The sequence below is a fragment of the Juglans microcarpa x Juglans regia genome, chromosome 6D, assembly GCF_004785595.1.
Source record: "Juglans microcarpa x Juglans regia isolate MS1-56 chromosome 6D, Jm3101_v1.0, whole genome shotgun sequence".
NCBI classification, from domain to species: domain Eukaryota; kingdom Viridiplantae; phylum Streptophyta; class Magnoliopsida; order Fagales; family Juglandaceae; genus Juglans; species Juglans microcarpa x Juglans regia.
Window position 1 is genome coordinate 20,520,754 of NC_054604.1, and position 17,804 is coordinate 20,538,557.

Consider the following 17,804-nt stretch of genomic DNA (forward strand, 5'->3'; position numbering starts at 1 on the left):
GATTGGCACAACAAGTTGTTATTTTGGATACTAAAATGATAAACATTAATAACATCAATCCATGTATTGAGCCTCTGATTCTAGCTGAATGTAATAGATCTAGTTTAGAGACTTATGTAAGCCATAGTATGGTTTAATGGAATGAAGTAGCAACTTCTCCGAAAAGAAAAAAAAAAAAAAATACCTCTCGTATTAATTATTTAACATATAGCTAAAGGTTATATCGGTCATTAGCAACTCCGACAGACAGACCAAAGTTGAACTCGAGTCCCCAATATCCAATGGAGGCCCTCAAGTTCAACTGCGCACTTAGGAATTTTAGAGGCAGAGGAGGATTAGCTGTAAGTGGCAGAATTTCTCCGGGGTTGAAGCCTAGCCCACCTGAGATTTTGTGCTCTTACAGGTTAGTAGATTTTTTAGAGATTACCCATTTGGAAAATCTCGTTTTCATCAACATCCACTTATCGTTTTGAGTTCATGCTCTCAACGCATATTCTGGTTGGGCTTTTGATTTTTTCCCCATATATTTTTGACGTCTTAGGGTCATCATTTTTATTGGAGCTTCAGTGGAAAAGAAAATTAGGGAAAGAAATGTTGGGCTATGTTCTTCTTAAAGAATCTGTTTCAAAAATTTACTGTAATGGTTATTTAAAAATAAAAATTGATACGTAACTGGCAGTGGCAGAATTGTTAGACTACAAGTGTTGTTAGCAATATTAGCTTTAGTATGCAGGGTTCCATTTGGCTAACATGAGAGTGGTCTGGAAAGTTGAAATTTTTTAATCGATCATGTTCTATTGTGCAAGTTTGATCAGTAACAGGTCGGGGGAGGATATAGGAAAAGTGACTAAATAATGCACTATTGTAGGATTGTTGAACTTTCTCGATAGGCTGGCGCTGTGTGCTTAATTCATGATAAATTGATTGGCTAATTTTCTTATTTCATATAAAAAAAAAAATTTGATCGGCTAATGTCCAGCTCTCCTTTGAAGTGTTACGACTGTGTATAAAGAAATTATAAAGGGTTGTATCTCTGCCTTTGTGGACTGGGAAATGACTCAGATAGAGCTTGTTTTTGAAACCCCTAGGGGTTGGCTCAAGTGGTAAAGGCCTTGGTCTTGGTGGTATGCTCCCTCTAGGTTTAAGGTTCAAGACCTCTTGGGTGCAAAAAACTTCTAGGGGCCATCGGACTGGGGGAACTTTCCCTTGAATTACCCGAGGTGTGCTTATGAGAAACTCCTTACCAAGGGCCTGTGCACCCCTAGAATTAGTCAGGACTTTGTTCTTGGACACCCAGTGCCAATAAAAAAAGTTTTTGAGGCATAACACCGGAAGAATTAGTGGTAGTTTACCTTCGTTGAAATTTGAAAACAATGGCTTCTCTAACTGCTATGCCAATCAATTTAGGTGTATTTATCAGCCAACTTCTGATAGTGCTGATTTCAGGGCTTTCAGGACATACTTGTAGTTCCAGGGAACCTCTCTTTTTATAGCAATCTTAGCTTTCTTTTTTGCTTTTATGGAAACTGTGTAAATTTGTATTGATATAGGATTCCAAATAGAGGATTTTTCATTGTTGGAGATATGCACAATGGTGGCTGTGTTTGTACTAGTTTTCCAGTCCTTTATGCCCTGTTTGGATTCAGAGTTGATCTCAACTCATCTCATCTAATCGTTACAACTTTCCAAAATTTTCACACAAAATATAATAAACAATTCAACTTTTTCAAATTCCAAAATAATAGTAATATTAAAAAAATAATATTCTAACAATATTTTATTCAATTTTCAACTTTCAACTTTCATCTCAACTCACTATCCAAACCTAATCTAAGTGTATGAATTATTAGTACAACTATAATATATTCATATACAAAGGAATGACTGTAACTAACTAATTGACACCAGCTCATTTGCCATGTGGAAAAATAAAAAATACACATTCCTAATAGATTGGGGTTTCTTCTCTCTCCCTGTCTCTATGGATTTACTGAGTGCTCAAGCAATTGTAATCGTCCTCAAAACAAAATAGCTATTGTTAAAAAGTGGGGATAATTTATTTAATGGTTTCTGCAATCAGACAATCTAGGCATTATAAAAATTGCAGCCATGCTCCAAGGAACCATAACATGAGAAGTGGTAGTTCTCAGTTGTACGGAGTGTAGAATCATGCTCTTCTAGTTATACTGTTGAACTTCTAAAGATGAGAAATCTTACTTAACAAAAAAAAAAAAGATGAGAAATCATGTGATATCCTTTGAGTATGAATTATTTGTGTTTAAACCTATGCAGAATAGTCTTGAGAAAAATGGGCACAACACCATCACCAATATGCCGGGAATTCATTTCTGTGGAAGGAAATGATATCTATTCAAGAAGTAGACCTGATGGTATAATTAATTTTTCTCCCTTTCTTTTAGCCTTTATATTTCTTTTATGGACAATTTTTTATAAGCATTTCTTCTATAGGTTGTTATGAACATTTCAGCTTTTGTACACTTTTTTTTGGGCACTAAGTGTGATTTTTTTGCACTCAATACACCATATGACCACTCTCTCTCTCTCTCCCTGGTAATTTGTTAGTATATGATAACTATGTACGATAAACATAATATTTGATGACGGTTTACTATAAATTTAATGACAGGTGAAGTTTTATGATTTCAATTTGTGATTTGATCATGACATCTCTAATGTTATATTACAGGAATCAGATTCCGTCTTGTCTCATATAATATTTTAGCTCAGGTATGAAGACCAATTACCCAATGTACTTATATATTCTTTCTTATTCATTGCATTCACACATCTTCTTACTAGGTGTAAGAACCTTTTTTTTATTGGTAAATAACCAGGTGTAAGAACATTCTTTCAGGGGAAAATCAACCAAATATGACTTTGGAATGATATTAAAGAATTTCATCATGGCCTTTGTATGTCTTGGTTGCGAGTGAACCACATCGAGATCTCCTGTGGAACTCCAACCTTTGCCTCTCCTTTTGGACTTCTCCCTTGATTCCAACCACAATTCCTTCTTTTCTCTATCATCATTCAGGTGCATAAACTCCATAAATAACCAAATAGAAGCTATGTTCCACTTTTTGTAATAAACATGATATTATATGGTGACCTTCACCATCAAGTTTTTCCAACACCCTTTTATTCCACAAAATAATCCCACCGGCAGAGCCAACTACATTGACTGTTAATGACCCTTTCCTTTAATGACACCCCCTTTGATGCTAGATGCTAGTCTTTTAGACGTAACTTCAATCTTTATTTACTAAAGACAAGCCAAATCGCCTTTCTACTTTTGCAACGATATTTCTCACTGGTGACTTAGGGCATGTTTGTGTAATGAGATGAGAATTCTATGAATAGTAGTGAAATGGTTTGAGTTAAGATGTTTTATTGGGTTTTGGGAAATGAGAGAGAAAAAATTGAATAAAAATATTATAAAGTTAAAATATCCTTAGAATATAATTTTTTAATATTATTTTTGTTTTGAAATTTGAAAAATTTGTATTGTTTTTTGTGTTTTGTTTGGAAGTTTGGGAAAGTTGTAGTGATTAAGTAATGATTAGATGGAAAAGTTGAAGATTTGAAATTGAAAATTATTTGTGTTTGAGTGATGTTTGGGAAGGAAATTTTGAGAAAATTTGAGATGAGATGAAATCATCTCACTTCCCAAACAAGTCCTCATTCTAAGGATCCATAATTCCCTGGATATTTCAAGACATAATTCGAAGCTTTATTTTTTTTAAAGTGCAAAAAATCTGTCGCCTTGTTATTTTCCCCTTGGCTCCTTAAGCCGAATCTACTACTCGCACCATATGGTGCAAGGTAGCCCCCACCCCACCCCACCCCCTGCCCCTTGGGGTTTTCACCCCCATACCCCACCCCTACATCCTGGGGGCGGGGTGCGGAGCGGATTCCCAATCCGTCTCGCCTCATGTCTACTTAAAAAATGGACTACATTCCACTAGGTTTAAAAATTATTCCTAGGTCCAAAAGTGATTAAAAATACATTTTTAGACCCAAATTGTAAATTTAAATTTTGCAAATATGACTATAATTTAAAAAGTATGTAGTTTTTAAATTTGCTAGTGCATATTTTGTGCAAGTTGTAGTGTATTAGTTTTTAAACTATGTAGTTTTTAAATTTGCTAGTGCATACTTTGTGAACAAGTCTAATAAATTGTAATATATATTTATATATACACAATTTGTAAAATATAAATATATATTTATGTTTATATATATATATATATATAATATATCTATAAACATGTAAGCGGGGGTGGGGCGGGGTTGGGCCCTCTTGGCCCCCCACCCCCCGCTAGGGGCGCTATATGCCGAGCGGGGGCCCTTGCCCCCGCATAGGCGGAGCGGGGTTGTCCGCCCCGCCATGCGGGGGGCGGGGCGGACGGGGGAGGGGCAGTGGGGCGCGGGGCCCCGCTGCCCACCCCTAGGGCCCGAATCTCTTCACATCATAGTTAAACAAAGTAGTTTAAATTCCATAGTGTCCTAACAGCCCTAACTGAATTTCCAATATTGTGTTATTCAGAACATGGCTTCTCATTATCCTTCCATCTGTTTCTAATGTGATGGCAGAGCGTTAAATTGTTCGCCTGAGCTTGTTTTGGTTCTGATTTTCAGCCAATTACTATTTGGTTTATTTTATTTGAGTTTTTTAAAAGGGTTGTTTTATAGTCAAATGAGTCAATTAAATATCGTCAATTCAATGATTAGGGCAACAATAGGGTTTTGTTCTACCTATAAGTAGAGCTTAAGATTGTAAGCTATCATTTTTGTTTATTCTATCAGAAAAAAAAGAGCAGAGAAACTCGAGTCCAAAAAAACCCTAGAATCCTTGTTCCCTCCTTTAATCTTTATGCTTATGTTTCTTTATTTCTTTCAACTTTGTATTGAGTTATCTCCAATAATCCACTGGGAATTCTTTGCAATAGGAGATATGATTAGTTTAGTGCATTATATTTGGCATTGAAGCAGATTTCAGTCCATTCCCATGGCTGCTCATGGTAAAGGAAGATATGGAGGAGTAGGACTATGAGGCATACTGTTGAGTAGGTTTGGGCTGTTCAAGCTATCCAGTGATGTGAACATGTGGCCCCTTGGAAGGGTTAATCAAAAGGCAACCGCAATCCCTACAAGATGTGGTCTTGAGGATGAGGAGACCAATCCTTATGAAGATGTAAGTCCATTACATGGATGGGAATTTTTAGAAGAGCTGAATTGCCATCTTGGATTGGAGGAGAGATTAGTGAGAGATCTTGATTTAAGTATGGGTGGATTGGAGGTGGAGATTGCTGGATTTTATGGTGATATGTGTGCTGAAGATTTTTTGGATTGGGAATCTGACATTGAATACAATTTTGAGCATATACAAATTTCAGATGTATGAAAGGTGCAGTTTGTGAAGTTTAAAATTACGAGGGGCTGCTCTTCAATGGTTGAAGAGAATTAAGCAGTATGATTGTAAAGGTACGACATAAATCTGCACATGGGACCATATGATAACAAAGATGAGAAAACAGTTTTAGTCGGCTGACTATATGATGTATTTTTTCCAACAATTTCATTTGCTGCAACACAAGTTGATTGTAACGCCCCAATGGAAGACCCAAACCACATGACCTAAACTCTAAAAAGACTGGTCAATTATACAATTGGAGATTCGTTGAAACATTATAAAGAGCAAGAACTTCTTCTTCCCAAGCAATGTGGGATCCCATACACCACCTACCCTTATTCTTATCATATGGGGTATCACAATCTACCCCCCTCATAAATTCCCGACGTCTTTGTCAAGCCAGTCCATTGTAAGTCGCACGGTTCCAGTCCCACAATTTTGGTTGTGATAGGCTTTGATACTATTTGTAATGTTCCAATGGAAGGCCCAAACCACATGACCTATACTCCAAAATGACTAGTCAATGATACAATTGGAGCCCCGTTAGAGCATTATAAAGAGCAAGAACTTTTCCTTCCTAAGCAACGTGGGATCCTATCACCACCTACCCTTATTTTTATCATTTTTTTTATAAGCAAGAATTTTTTTATTAATCCCTATAATGAGGCATAGCCCAAGTACACATGGAGTACATAAGAGATAAACCTAATTACAAGCTAAGCGTTGTGAAAATCAGCATAAAATTCATTAAAGCTAGTCCCGTTCAATACAATGGCTGAAGCCCAAAGTAACAATGTATGATAGAAAAAGTCCCAAAACCCTCCCATTGACCGTAACCCTTATCTTTATCATATGGGGTATCACATTGACTGTAAACGCATATATGTCTGAATTTAATAACTTATCTATCTGAATTGATCCGAATGAAATTAACGAGCAACTTACAGCATGCTATCTTTCGGGATTGACTTGGGTTGTTATGCCTACAAATGTGGAGGATGTGGGGCAATATTCAATGTGGGCTGAAGCAAGGATATCAAGGCATGGACTAAGAAAATCTTTGACAACAAGGACAACTGGTTCAACAGTTCAACCATGGCTTCCTGTTGCTCATAGTTTAAGAGTGATAATAAAGCTTCACGCTATAAGGGCATAGTTGCTGGAAATTCCAACCATAATGGGATGCAACTAGATATGGGGTTGACTGACTGGAGAAAGGGATGGAAGTTGCTAGCATTAGCGTTTCGAATCCTAAAGGCAGCAACTCTACTTTCCGTTATTCCATTGTGGAGAAGAGGCCACATCTTGTTTATGTCTACAAGGAAGAAATCATTTGAGGTAGAAGAAGAGACAAAGAGCCTGGCATTCGATAATTATGGTGATGAAGGGCAGTAAATGGATGTGCTATGAACTTGTTTAGAGATTTTGGTGGTTAGAAGAATTTTAATAGTAGCTAAATTTGGGCAACACTGAGCATTTGTGGCATTGAAGTTTTTTTTTTTTTTCCGCATACGTGTACTAAATGGTGGAGATGTGAAAATATCATCTCCAAGGAAGCTGTTGGAAGAAAAAAGCTTCCTATAGATAAGCATCCGCATCCATAAAATATTGCTTGATTTTAGATACGTCATAAACTTCCCGTTACAATTCTTTGTTTGGTATAATCCATATTAGGAAATAAATATGATGAGGCTTGGTCTGATCTTGTCCCTTTCGATGCATGCCATATTTTACTTCAAAGACTGATTATTTGATCACGACTCATTCATTTAGCCAAAGATAAGACCTATACTTGTAAGAGGGATGGAAAAGTCTCACTGCTAGACCATTCAAGAAGGCAAACCTAGAAGTGGGTGTAGTGTATACGCTAGTTGGTAGAATTAAAGAGAGCAAATAGTTACCACCAAGGGTGTTGGCTTGGTGTCAAGATGCTTACTCCCATGTAGTTTGGTAGCTGAGAGGTCATGGGTTTGAGTCTCCATGGGTATGGTTAGTGATTTTGAAAGCCTTGAGCAAACTTAAGTGCAAATGCTACCGAAAGCCTAGGCTGAAATTTCAAAGCACAAGCATGTGCCTTTATTGAAGTAAAGATCACATAAAAAAACAAAGAATGTATAATAGCAAAATTTCCTTAAAATACAATAAAAAAAGGTTAAAAAGAGATAGTTATATATTTTTCCTTTTGACCAAGTTTTCAGAGTATCATTTCCGACTTGCTCATATAGAAGACAAATGACATGAACAAATTAATATTGACAATTGTCAACAACTATTACTGTACACCCTTTTTTCGATTTACTGGAATTTTAATATTTTTTAGAGATAAATAATAAGAGCAAAAAGAGAAAGAACAAGGAATATGATATTTGATAGGGTTGGTATTTGTTAGATTGGATGCCTTTTGAAGTTTGAGAGACCGGGAAAGCTTGATAGTGTTTTCCAAAGTTGACCTAAGAAGTGGTTATCCCCAAATTTTATGACCTGATTTATAGTAACTTTAGATGATAAATATCCTCCAATATGCCAATTTGTTGACAAAAAACTCGGTAGTTTTTTTTGGTCAGTAAATATGAATTTTATTAAAAGAGGCGAAGCCAAGTACATGGGACATACAAGAGCAATACCTATGCATGAGTGTCTAAAGATACAAGGAAATCATGTATATTCATGCCATTAAAGTCTATTACAATCAACTAATGGAATAAAGTTTGAAGAAAAAAGTTCTAAGCTTGTCCATTGTCCGTTCACGATCCTCAAAGCTGCGACTATTCCTCTCCATCCATATGTACTGCCATAGCTAGATTGGTATCATCTTCCACATTGTTGCAATTTGAGAGTTACCCCAGAGGCCTTATCAGCTGGCCAAAAATTAAACAACCCTCCGTGGCATCACCCAATGGAGCCCCGCTCTAGCAAAGATATCATTCGATAAACTCATTGCCACGTCACAATGCAATAATAGGTGATCCACAGACAAAAACCTTGGTAGTTATGTGCTTATTGTTACTATCCGTTCTAGTTTTGTATGTATAAACTTGCATCAATAATGCGGGGGCTTCCTACAAGTTATGTTTCTAGAAAGTGAAAGCCTTTACACTTTTTAGGATTATTTTAATTTTTTCCTCCCTTTTGGTGTAGGTCTACGTGAAGAGTTCTTTGTTTCCACACTCTCCATCTCCTTGTCTCAGGTGAATTTTTAAAAATAACCTTTCTTTGTTCCTAGAATTTTCTTTTCCTTCCTACTAACAATTTCCATTCTTTGTGGGTGCATCCAATTTGATATATTAATGGGATAAGAGAGTGCCTAGTATTCTATTGTTTATTATCCTCTTTTCTTTTCTTAATTGAAATATTATTTTGATGACGAGGAATCTTAGAGACCGTGTAAATGCCGCGTCTTTTTACTTACTTAAATCCCGGACCCTTGTAATGTGTTCCCATTACTTGGATCAGCTAATTTCCGCACCAAACATGGATCAGCTAATTTATCAGCTTTTCACTGATGGGTTTCACCGATGTGGCATGGGCAGCATGGCCCCTAGAAGTTGTTTGCACCTATGGATTTGAACCTTAGACCTAGATGGAGTATACCACCAAGACCAAAGCCCTTACCACTTGAGCCAACCCCTTAGGGGGGGTTGAAGAAATAATTAGAAATTATAACAAGTATAAAAATGAGTAACAACACATAGTAGAGACTGGTACAATTCAATCAAAACTTTTATTCGTTTGGGTTTGATTGTGTCATAGATCTAAAACTTGAGTGAAGTTTATTGTTGTGAATTGTATTGCTGATGTGACCATATATAAGAAACGATTGGTACAGCTTGTCCATGAGCAGCCAACCATCGTAACAACCGGATACATTCCATCATGGTCATTGGGGTCTCTCCTAAAAAGGCCAACTAAATTCATCTCGATTCTCCTTCTTACAAAGTATAAAATTTGCCAGTTATTACTGGAATTCCTTGTCAACTCTCTGTAACATACTTGTCTTTAAATGTTGAAAGATGAACAAGGGGGATAAATGTATTTGTGAACTACGAAGAGCTGGGATTTGTTTTTTATGTAAATATAACTTAAAAAATGCATTTTTCCCTGAAGAGATGTGGTAAGTCGGTACTCTACATATTCCTAATAACATGCTATTTTTCTCTGTAAATTCTTCACTTTTCCCCGTTGCATTGTTCAAAATGTTTAGAATTTTGTTGCAATTTGGTGAAGAAGAACAAGGCATTATATCTCACGGTTTTGTATTCGGTCATTGTATACAAACCAGGCTATTCACTTTGATTTTCTGCTGATATTTACTATTTTTAAGATGTATGTAGGGTTGTTGCAAGATTCATGTCTTGTGGAAAGTCTTTTGCATTTGAATTTTTTAGGCTTGTAAAAATATATGGAAACATACCCTGTTAACTGATCTGTTTTCATACTCTGTTAACTGATCTGTTTTCATATACTTTATATATCAAGAAAACAATGGCCCTGAATCATGTAAATTACTCCCATGAGAGAAAAAAAAAGTTCTAATTTTATTTTTAATTTATTCTCCCAAGGTTTGTAGAAACAGTACTTCCGCTTGAGCTTCTTAAAACCATTTGTGATGTCAACTATCAGTCGCGATATCTGATGAAAAACATAAAAGTTTTCAGTCTGCCATATGGCATAAATCTACAATGACAAACCTTAACTTTATTAGTTGGATGTCTATACCCTGTCAAGGAGGACTTCTGCAAGTTATGATTATCTCCCTTCTTCTTGAAACTTCGTTTTCAAGAAATCACAATGCCACTTCTAAAATGTGTCAAAATATCTTCCCGAGCAAATAATATGCAATCCTATCCAACTTAACCATGTTCTTTTAAAGAAGTCTGATTATACTTGCAGTAACCATCATTATAGTTTGGCCCTCACATGGGGTTATTCTTCTTCTAAGTGTTTTAGATGGCATTGAGTGGCATGTGTGGTTAGATTCTGACATCTGGGACTTGAATCTTACTTTTATGTGTAACTTTTTTAGTCATTAATTTTCCTTTCTGACTTTTCAATGGTATATTTTATTTTTTCTGTTGCTGAAGGTTTATTGACATTAGAGTCAGTGAATAAGTTTGTATATGTTACTTGTGCTCATTACAGGTGGAAAGCTCGTTCACATTCAATTTTATCTGTTCTCAAGAACTTTGGAGCTGATTTTCTCTGTCTACAGGTTTTTTATTCCTTGTTGTCTCCATTTTCGGGCTGTTTACTTTCTGCTTCACACAAAATAAAATCGAATGTTTTGTGAATGCTTTCTAGTTTTGAATATTCTTAACATTTATCATCCTTCATCCTATACATAAATATATAAATGAATGTTATTGTTGTCTGTATTACTAACCGTACCAGGAAGTTGACGAGTATGATAGCTTTTACAAAGAACATATGGAACGTCTTGGTTATTCTAGTATTTATGTCCAGAGAAGCGGGCAGAAGCGTGATGGATGTGGAATTTTTTATAAGCCAGACAGGTATTCAAACTTCCTCTTTCTTGTTTCAAAATAGATGAGCAGCAGTAGCTTTAGATTCGTATGGACCCCAAGTTCATAATTGAAAGAGCAATCTAACGAGGATGACTTCACTAATATGAAAATAGATTTTAGCTTGCTGAACAAAGAAATGGTCTGTAAAAGGTCAATTGGCTACATTTCATTCCCAAATGTGTATCACAGTTATCATGTCTCTTCTCACAGCTTTTATACATTTTTTTTTTTTTTTTTTTATCTCGTTTTGTGCAGCCTCCAAGCTGAATTATTAATAACAAATTGTAAAGGAAGCTTCCTAACCATTGTCCAATGTAAGCATGTCCTTGGTATCATTGGCAAAGGGCTTTTCCACTCTTTGTTAGAGGATGCAATAAAATGATGCTTCAAACAAAAACATGTATATTTGTCCATTCTAAGGTCATGTGGAAGTTTGCTCAAATGTTTGACATGTCTTGAAAAATCTTGCTCTCACCAAAGGGGAGCTTTGTCTGGCAAATTGAACATTTTCTTGGATGAATGAATTGGGACCTCAATTGAAATCATGAGATGTACTCACAACTTTTCATTAAACTCATTAAACTCACTGATCTCTCTTTATTTCACAAATTCATTTTCTCATAATGCTGTCAATATATTTCAGATGTCCATCTTCTTTAAGTATATCTGTGCTATTAATTCAGTGCAGAGTTGGTTTTGGAGGAGAACATAGAATACAATGATCTTGTAAATTCAGTTCAAGATGGAGATGTTTTAGGTGCTGATGAACAAGATGACGTGCTTACTAAAGGAAATAGGGGAGCTGAACTGAAAAATGGTATTTTGTTTTGCTCTGTTATATATACCTCCTTTTCTTTTGTAACTAGTTTGGGTTGGCATACGCATCTTTTCTTGTGTCCATGTTTACCAATATCATACAGTAATTATTTTATGATTTACTTTACTTTAGAAAGGGAAAATGATTTTGTAACGCCCCAATGGAAGACCTAAACCACATGGCCTACACTCCAAAAGGACTAGTCAATGATACAATTGGAGCCCTATTGGAACATTATAAAGAGCAAAAACTTCTCATTTCCAAGCAATGTGGGATCTGATACACCATCTACCCTTATCTTTATCATATGGGGTATCACAATCTATTTCTGGTTGGGATATGCTTTGATACCATTTGTAATGCCCCAATGGGAGGGGGGGGGGGGGGGGGGGGGGGGGGGGGGGGGGGGGGGGGGGGGTTAGATGTTATCATCATCATTGCTGCATCCTAAAAGAGAAGAAGATTATAAAGCATTTTATCCCATGTTAAACATGCAACTTCAAGATCTAGGATCCAAGACTTTCTCCCTTTAAAATATGAAACTGAGTTGAAAACTGGGGGAGAATGATGGATAGTGTAAGGAATAATAAAAGAGTTCGCTGAAAGAAGTGAGTGAATATTCTTTACCAATCAGTTAAATTTCTGGGCAGTTGCAAATTGAAATTTTGGCAGTTAGTACTGCAGTAGCCACACATCTTTGTACGTGTAAAATAAGGGTAGAATTTGCTTGGTTAGGGTAGGATTTGATGGGCGACCCACAAGTAATTTGTAATTTGGCCCAGCAACTTTTTACCTGGCTTCCCGACTCTGTTTGCATGTAATATGTTGTGTCAGGTTGGATCAGTTTGGTGGATATTTTAGATTTACTTTTTGGTCAAGTATGTTGACTTGGACAAACATGGCTGGTAGCAGCCTATTCAAGTTTTGTTGTAACTTTTATTTTATTTGAATGAAAGATGGAAAAACCAGTTCCTTTGCTTTATCTGTGATGTGTTCTGTTGGGCCTGACGTGAAAGAACCCCTGTTGTGATGTATAGGGATTGATATAGTTTCTTTTGTTTAAGAGTATTTAAATAAGGGAAAGGGTTTTTAAGAAAAATTACACCCCCTTTCTACTCATTCACTTCCCGCTCAAATACGGATGGATTTGGGGAAAATGAAAATGTTTTAATGAATGAAATTCATTCATAAAATGACCCCCAATATTCAATAGAGGGGCGTAGTTTGAAAAACGAAAATATACTTAATTCTTTGCTTTCATCCCATTAACTAAACAATGGATGATCAATTTCTCAACTTTCCATCTTGAACACCCAATGGGCAGGTTTTGCATTCCCTATCCTTCACCTTTCCCTGTGCACTAGTCTTGGACTTTTGATTCATTTTCTCCACAAACTCACAAAAGTAATGTTGGTTTGAGTATTCCATTTAGGTCACGGTGAAATCTGTTGATATAATTTCTTGGTAAAAGGAGCTGAGGATCGACCTCCTTGTGTTGGTATCTGACCCTATTGACAGTTGATAGTTGGTTGTTGGTAGAGGGTTTCTGATAACCAAACCAACAAGGAGTCGCTTCTTCTCCTAGCAAAGCTAGATGCTGCTGCCATATTGGCCATATTGGTAGAGGTGGGAGGGATTTGGAGGGACTAACCTTTGTGAGTAGAGAGGAATTGAGAGTTATAGATTTTAGAAGTGTAGAAGACTACTCTTATGAAACTTTCATGGCAATCTAACATTAAAATCTACAGACCCAACCGACTGCTATATATATACCCAACCAACCCAACTGACACAAACCCATGCCTGACCCCTCTATGCTGCAACTCTCCCCTCCCTTATTGATTGACTGACTGAAAAGGGGGGGGGGGGGGGGGGGCTTGCCAAACCTGTCTGGTTTGTGTCAGTAACATCGTAACACCATATCGGTCAGGTTGGATTGACCAGAACCCCTAATGGTAGCAAGCATAGTTCTTTAAAAACTTATTTCCGTTGCTGCTTTTTTCCTTATTATTTTTTTCAGATTTTTCAATTGTACTTTTCCTTGGATGACAGCTTTCACCATAGAACCTCAGAAGGTTGCCGATTATAATCTGATTAGCAAACATGGTATGCTGGCAGCTCATATCAAATTATATTTCAGGTTCAGCATTAAAGAAAGCTGCGGATGAGCGTGGAGATCCCAATGATCCTCGTGTGAGACTCAAACGTGATTGTGTTGGAATTATTGCTGCATTCAAACTCAAAGATCCTCCACATCATGTTGTTGTCGTGGCAAACACACACCTGTACTGGTAAAGTTGCTAATCTTCTATTAGCATGTTTTATTACTCATTTGACCAGTTGATGTATTATGATGTTTTCTGCTGCAGGGATCCTGAATGGGCTGATGTCAAGCTTGCACAAGCTAAATATCTTTTATCACGCTTGGCTCAATTTAAGGAACTAGTATCCAACAGACTTGAATGTATACCTTCAGTAATAGTGGCTGGTGACTTTAATTCAACTCCTGGGGATAAGGTTTGTAAGATTATTTTTTTTCTCCCTTGATTTATCTGGTTTCCTCGCTAGCCCATGATTTTTTTTTTTTTGTTCTTTTTAAGTTTACTTTTTTTGGTATTGATAGACTTCTTTGACTTTGATCTTAGTCCTAGCCATTACGTTTAGTACCACCAAACTTCCTACCACAAGAGGTCAACAAGTTAGTCGCTGAGTTGGGCACAACCCAACACGCCCCAAATATCAATATTATGAGCAACAGAACAATGTAATATATGGTCCCGCGGTTGTCCATCTTTTTTTACACACATAGGAAAAACAAAAGTTATTGTTATTTTGTTTGCAGAAATTATCAGCTTCAATTGACTTGAATCGGCTAACTTTTCATGATTTTCTTGTATCTAGATAGGTTGACTTCTTGGATACATCATATGTACCTGGTGCACCTTTTGCTTTTTAAGTTTTATTACTTATTAAAAAAAAAAACTCTCCGCCATTATGTGGTCCACACAACAAATGAAAGTGTATACATCCATCAAAATTCAATCTTTTGAAGCTGTAATTAATTCTTAAACTAGCCGTTTCTTCTAAAATCCTTGGTCCTAAATCCACAAATTGTTCTAATCTTGAACCTGCAACAAGCACATGTAAACATCTTTCTCTATCCTATATCGCTAGGTCTCCTGTCTGCAGTTTCTGCATAAATCCTAAATCCTCTACAGAAGCCTGCTGCTTCTGTTTACACTTCTTCCTTCCTAGAGGTCATGTGGATTCAGCAATTGGACAATTTGTGGAAAATTTTGGGTTGCTTTCTCTCACTTTAAGCCAAACAGCTTTGGATTCCTTCACCAATCATTTTCTTTAACAGGGAAGTTCATTCATGTCGAAGTTTGGCTTCTTTCCTGATCTTTTGTGGATAAAACCTATTCCTCTATAACAGAGCTCCAGATTTGATCTAACTTTTTCCCTTCTGCACCAAAACCTGCCAAACACCTCGTTCCACTTTTCTTTATAATTTTTCAGAGAATTGAGTTTACTCCCTAGGAGTTAATTGGTGTCCTACATGATAAAAATATTCAATCACTTGTTCACTGGATCCACCAAACCATCCACCTTCTACCACATATTCTCAAATAGAAAAGATGCTTATCCTTTCTGCAAGACATGACATTCCACCAGCACAATTTAGTAATTAGGAGGATGAGGAAGTCTACAGTTTGCAACATTTGATGAGTGTTCCTCCTAGTCTTGGAATGCAACGTTAGTGAACAGTCCTATTAGTCTCCCAAATTGGACACAGAATTTAAATTTTTGGGATAGTTTGCAATGTCATATTACCAAACATATATATCACCCTCCTAGAAGTGGCTAGATCCAAGAAAAATAAAAATTAGGAATCAGCGGTTGCAGTTGCAATTCCATAACAGCCACACTCCATCCTACTAGAAATTTGACCCCTTACAAAATCTCCTTGTAAACATCATGGAAGCGCCCAAGAGTCTTTCATCTAAGATAAGTCAACTACAAATTTCTTCTCTTTAGGTCATCATCTGGTCCTTCAATTCCCGTAAAGCTCCTGGGAAACCAGCTTACACTGTTTTGAATATACAAGAAGTTAAAACCTCCAGACATCCACCATCTCCACAAGCACACACAGATCACTAGTATTAATCTGAAACGCATGCCTAAATGTTTCTATTGGAAATTGGGGCTTTATATTGGCCCATAACCTTGCCAGAATGTACTCAGAAATCAAAACTCCTGTATCATACTCATACATTGGCCTCCTCACTTTCACAATCTTTCTCATTAGGATCAGTTTATCGTACCCCCAGGCCTTTGTTGCGATAACACTTGGGTTCAAAACTTACCAATTATAATGCCATGAGAAAAAGAAAGAGGTTACTTTTTTCACCTTTGTAAGCTATCAAGCTTAAACAGAAGCTGAACATTGTGAAATGAGCTTGGTTGCGACCTATGTGCAAGCAGTTCACAGTAGCTTCTCTGTTTCCTGGGATCATAGAGTGTTTGTGCCCTAGGTATCATGTCTTTATAAATACGTAGCAATGCTTTAACCTTTGTGTTGCAGGTTTACCAGTACCTGATTTCAGGCAACTCTTCATTGGCACCAGTGGTGGAATGTTTAGAAGACATTCCTATTCCGTTGTGCAGTGTCTATGCTTTTACTAAAGGAGAACCACAGTTTACAAACTGCACCCCTGGCTTCACTGGTACACTTGATTATATATTCTTTTCTCCAAATGATAACATCAAACCCGTCAGTTTTCTGGAGCTTCCGGACCCAGACTCACCTGATGTTGCTGAAGGATTACCAAACTATAGTCACCCTAGTGATCATCTTCCAATTGGTGCTGAGTTTGAAATTACCGGGGAATAAGTTTTCATGGTGCATTCCTGAAGAAAGATAGAGCATGACCAAGAGGACTTGAAAAACTAGTTAGCAGGTTCTATTTTTTATAAAGTTTTTTTTTCTTTAATTGATTACTAGCCTTGATAATTTATTTGTGATGACCTTCTAGACTGTAATAAGCAAATTGATTTGTGATAGTTAAGGACAGATTATTGATCCATTTTTTTAAAAAGCTATTTAGGCAAGGGATTTTTATCCCATTTTGTAGACTTGTCTGGTGTTTTATCTGAAAAGCATGAGATTTTAATGTTGCTTAGTGTTTTGCACGTGTATTGAAACATGGGTGGTTGGATTTTTAGAGATGGAAAAGAATTCAGCCCCCCCCCCCCCCCCCCCCCCCCCCCCCCCCCCCCCCCCCCCCCCCCCCCCCCCCCCCCCCCCCCTACAAAGATAGATAATGTAATTGCTTGCTTAGAAGTTAGAACATGAGCCTACGGGTTGAGAACAATTTCATCTTTGCTGGTGGGAAACCTTTTTCCTTGGGTGGTTGGGCTTTATCTCTTGTTTGGCAAGATTTGTAGCCTCTTTGGCATTGAAGGGTGCAACATTTCTGTTTTAATTCTCAACTTTCTAGCTTCTAGTGCATATATCAAGGAGCAAGAGACTCAAGAGAGCAAGAAATCAAGAGAGCAAGAAATAAGGCGAGTGCTGTTTAGCCTTCTCCATCAATTCCCCCATGAGTCATTACACCAAGACATCTTCATAACCAAAAAACTCGAGGTGAATAGAGAAAAGCAAAGAGCCTCTAACCCAAGCCTTGCTGGGAAAACTCATTGCTCAAAAACAACTGCCACAACTGTAATGCCCCGAACCCAAAACTACAAACGGACAGATTCCCGTTTTATAATTTAGAGTTCATTCATGTTTACAAAATGTCATGTACACAATATCCAAGCTATTTCCAATGATAAATATGTATATTGCTGAAAAAAGATGATAGATGATGGATTCGATCACTGAAGCTAGAATCAAATGTGTGTATGTATATATGACTCTTTTAGGTGTTATTTTACTTTTGTGACTGCATTGGGAATTGAGTGTCATAACTTACGAGATTATGAGTTGAAATGAAATGAAAGTTGAATAAAAATATTATAAAATTAA

At 36.9% G+C, this 17,804-nt stretch overlaps 1 protein-coding gene across 3 annotated transcripts; it reads left to right on the forward strand.

Moving 5' to 3' along the window:
* The first annotated feature begins 231 nt into the window (after nucleotides 1-231).
* LOC121234675 (carbon catabolite repressor protein 4 homolog 4) lies at nucleotides 232-16,911 on the forward strand. 3 transcript variants are annotated; one of them, XM_041130720.1, is made up of 10 exons: nucleotides 232-403; nucleotides 2,293-2,390; nucleotides 2,708-2,748; nucleotides 8,573-8,622; nucleotides 10,574-10,643; nucleotides 10,823-10,944; nucleotides 11,640-11,773; nucleotides 13,914-14,064; nucleotides 14,143-14,290; nucleotides 16,359-16,911. In XM_041130720.1, the coding sequence occupies exons 1-10, from the start codon at nucleotides 282-284 to the stop codon at nucleotides 16,665-16,667; spliced, it is 1,245 nt and encodes a 414-aa protein (XP_040986654.1). In that variant the 5' UTR covers nucleotides 232-281; the 3' UTR covers nucleotides 16,668-16,911. The 3 variants fall into 3 exon arrangements, with proteins under 3 accessions (XP_040986654.1, XP_040986656.1, XP_040986655.1); XM_041130722.1 differs by having other exon boundaries at nucleotides 272-403; nucleotides 2,298-2,390; XM_041130721.1 differs by lacking the exon at nucleotides 232-403 and adding an exon at nucleotides 1,903-2,203 and having other exon boundaries at nucleotides 2,236-2,390.
* Nucleotides 16,912-17,804: the final 893 nt, after the last annotated feature.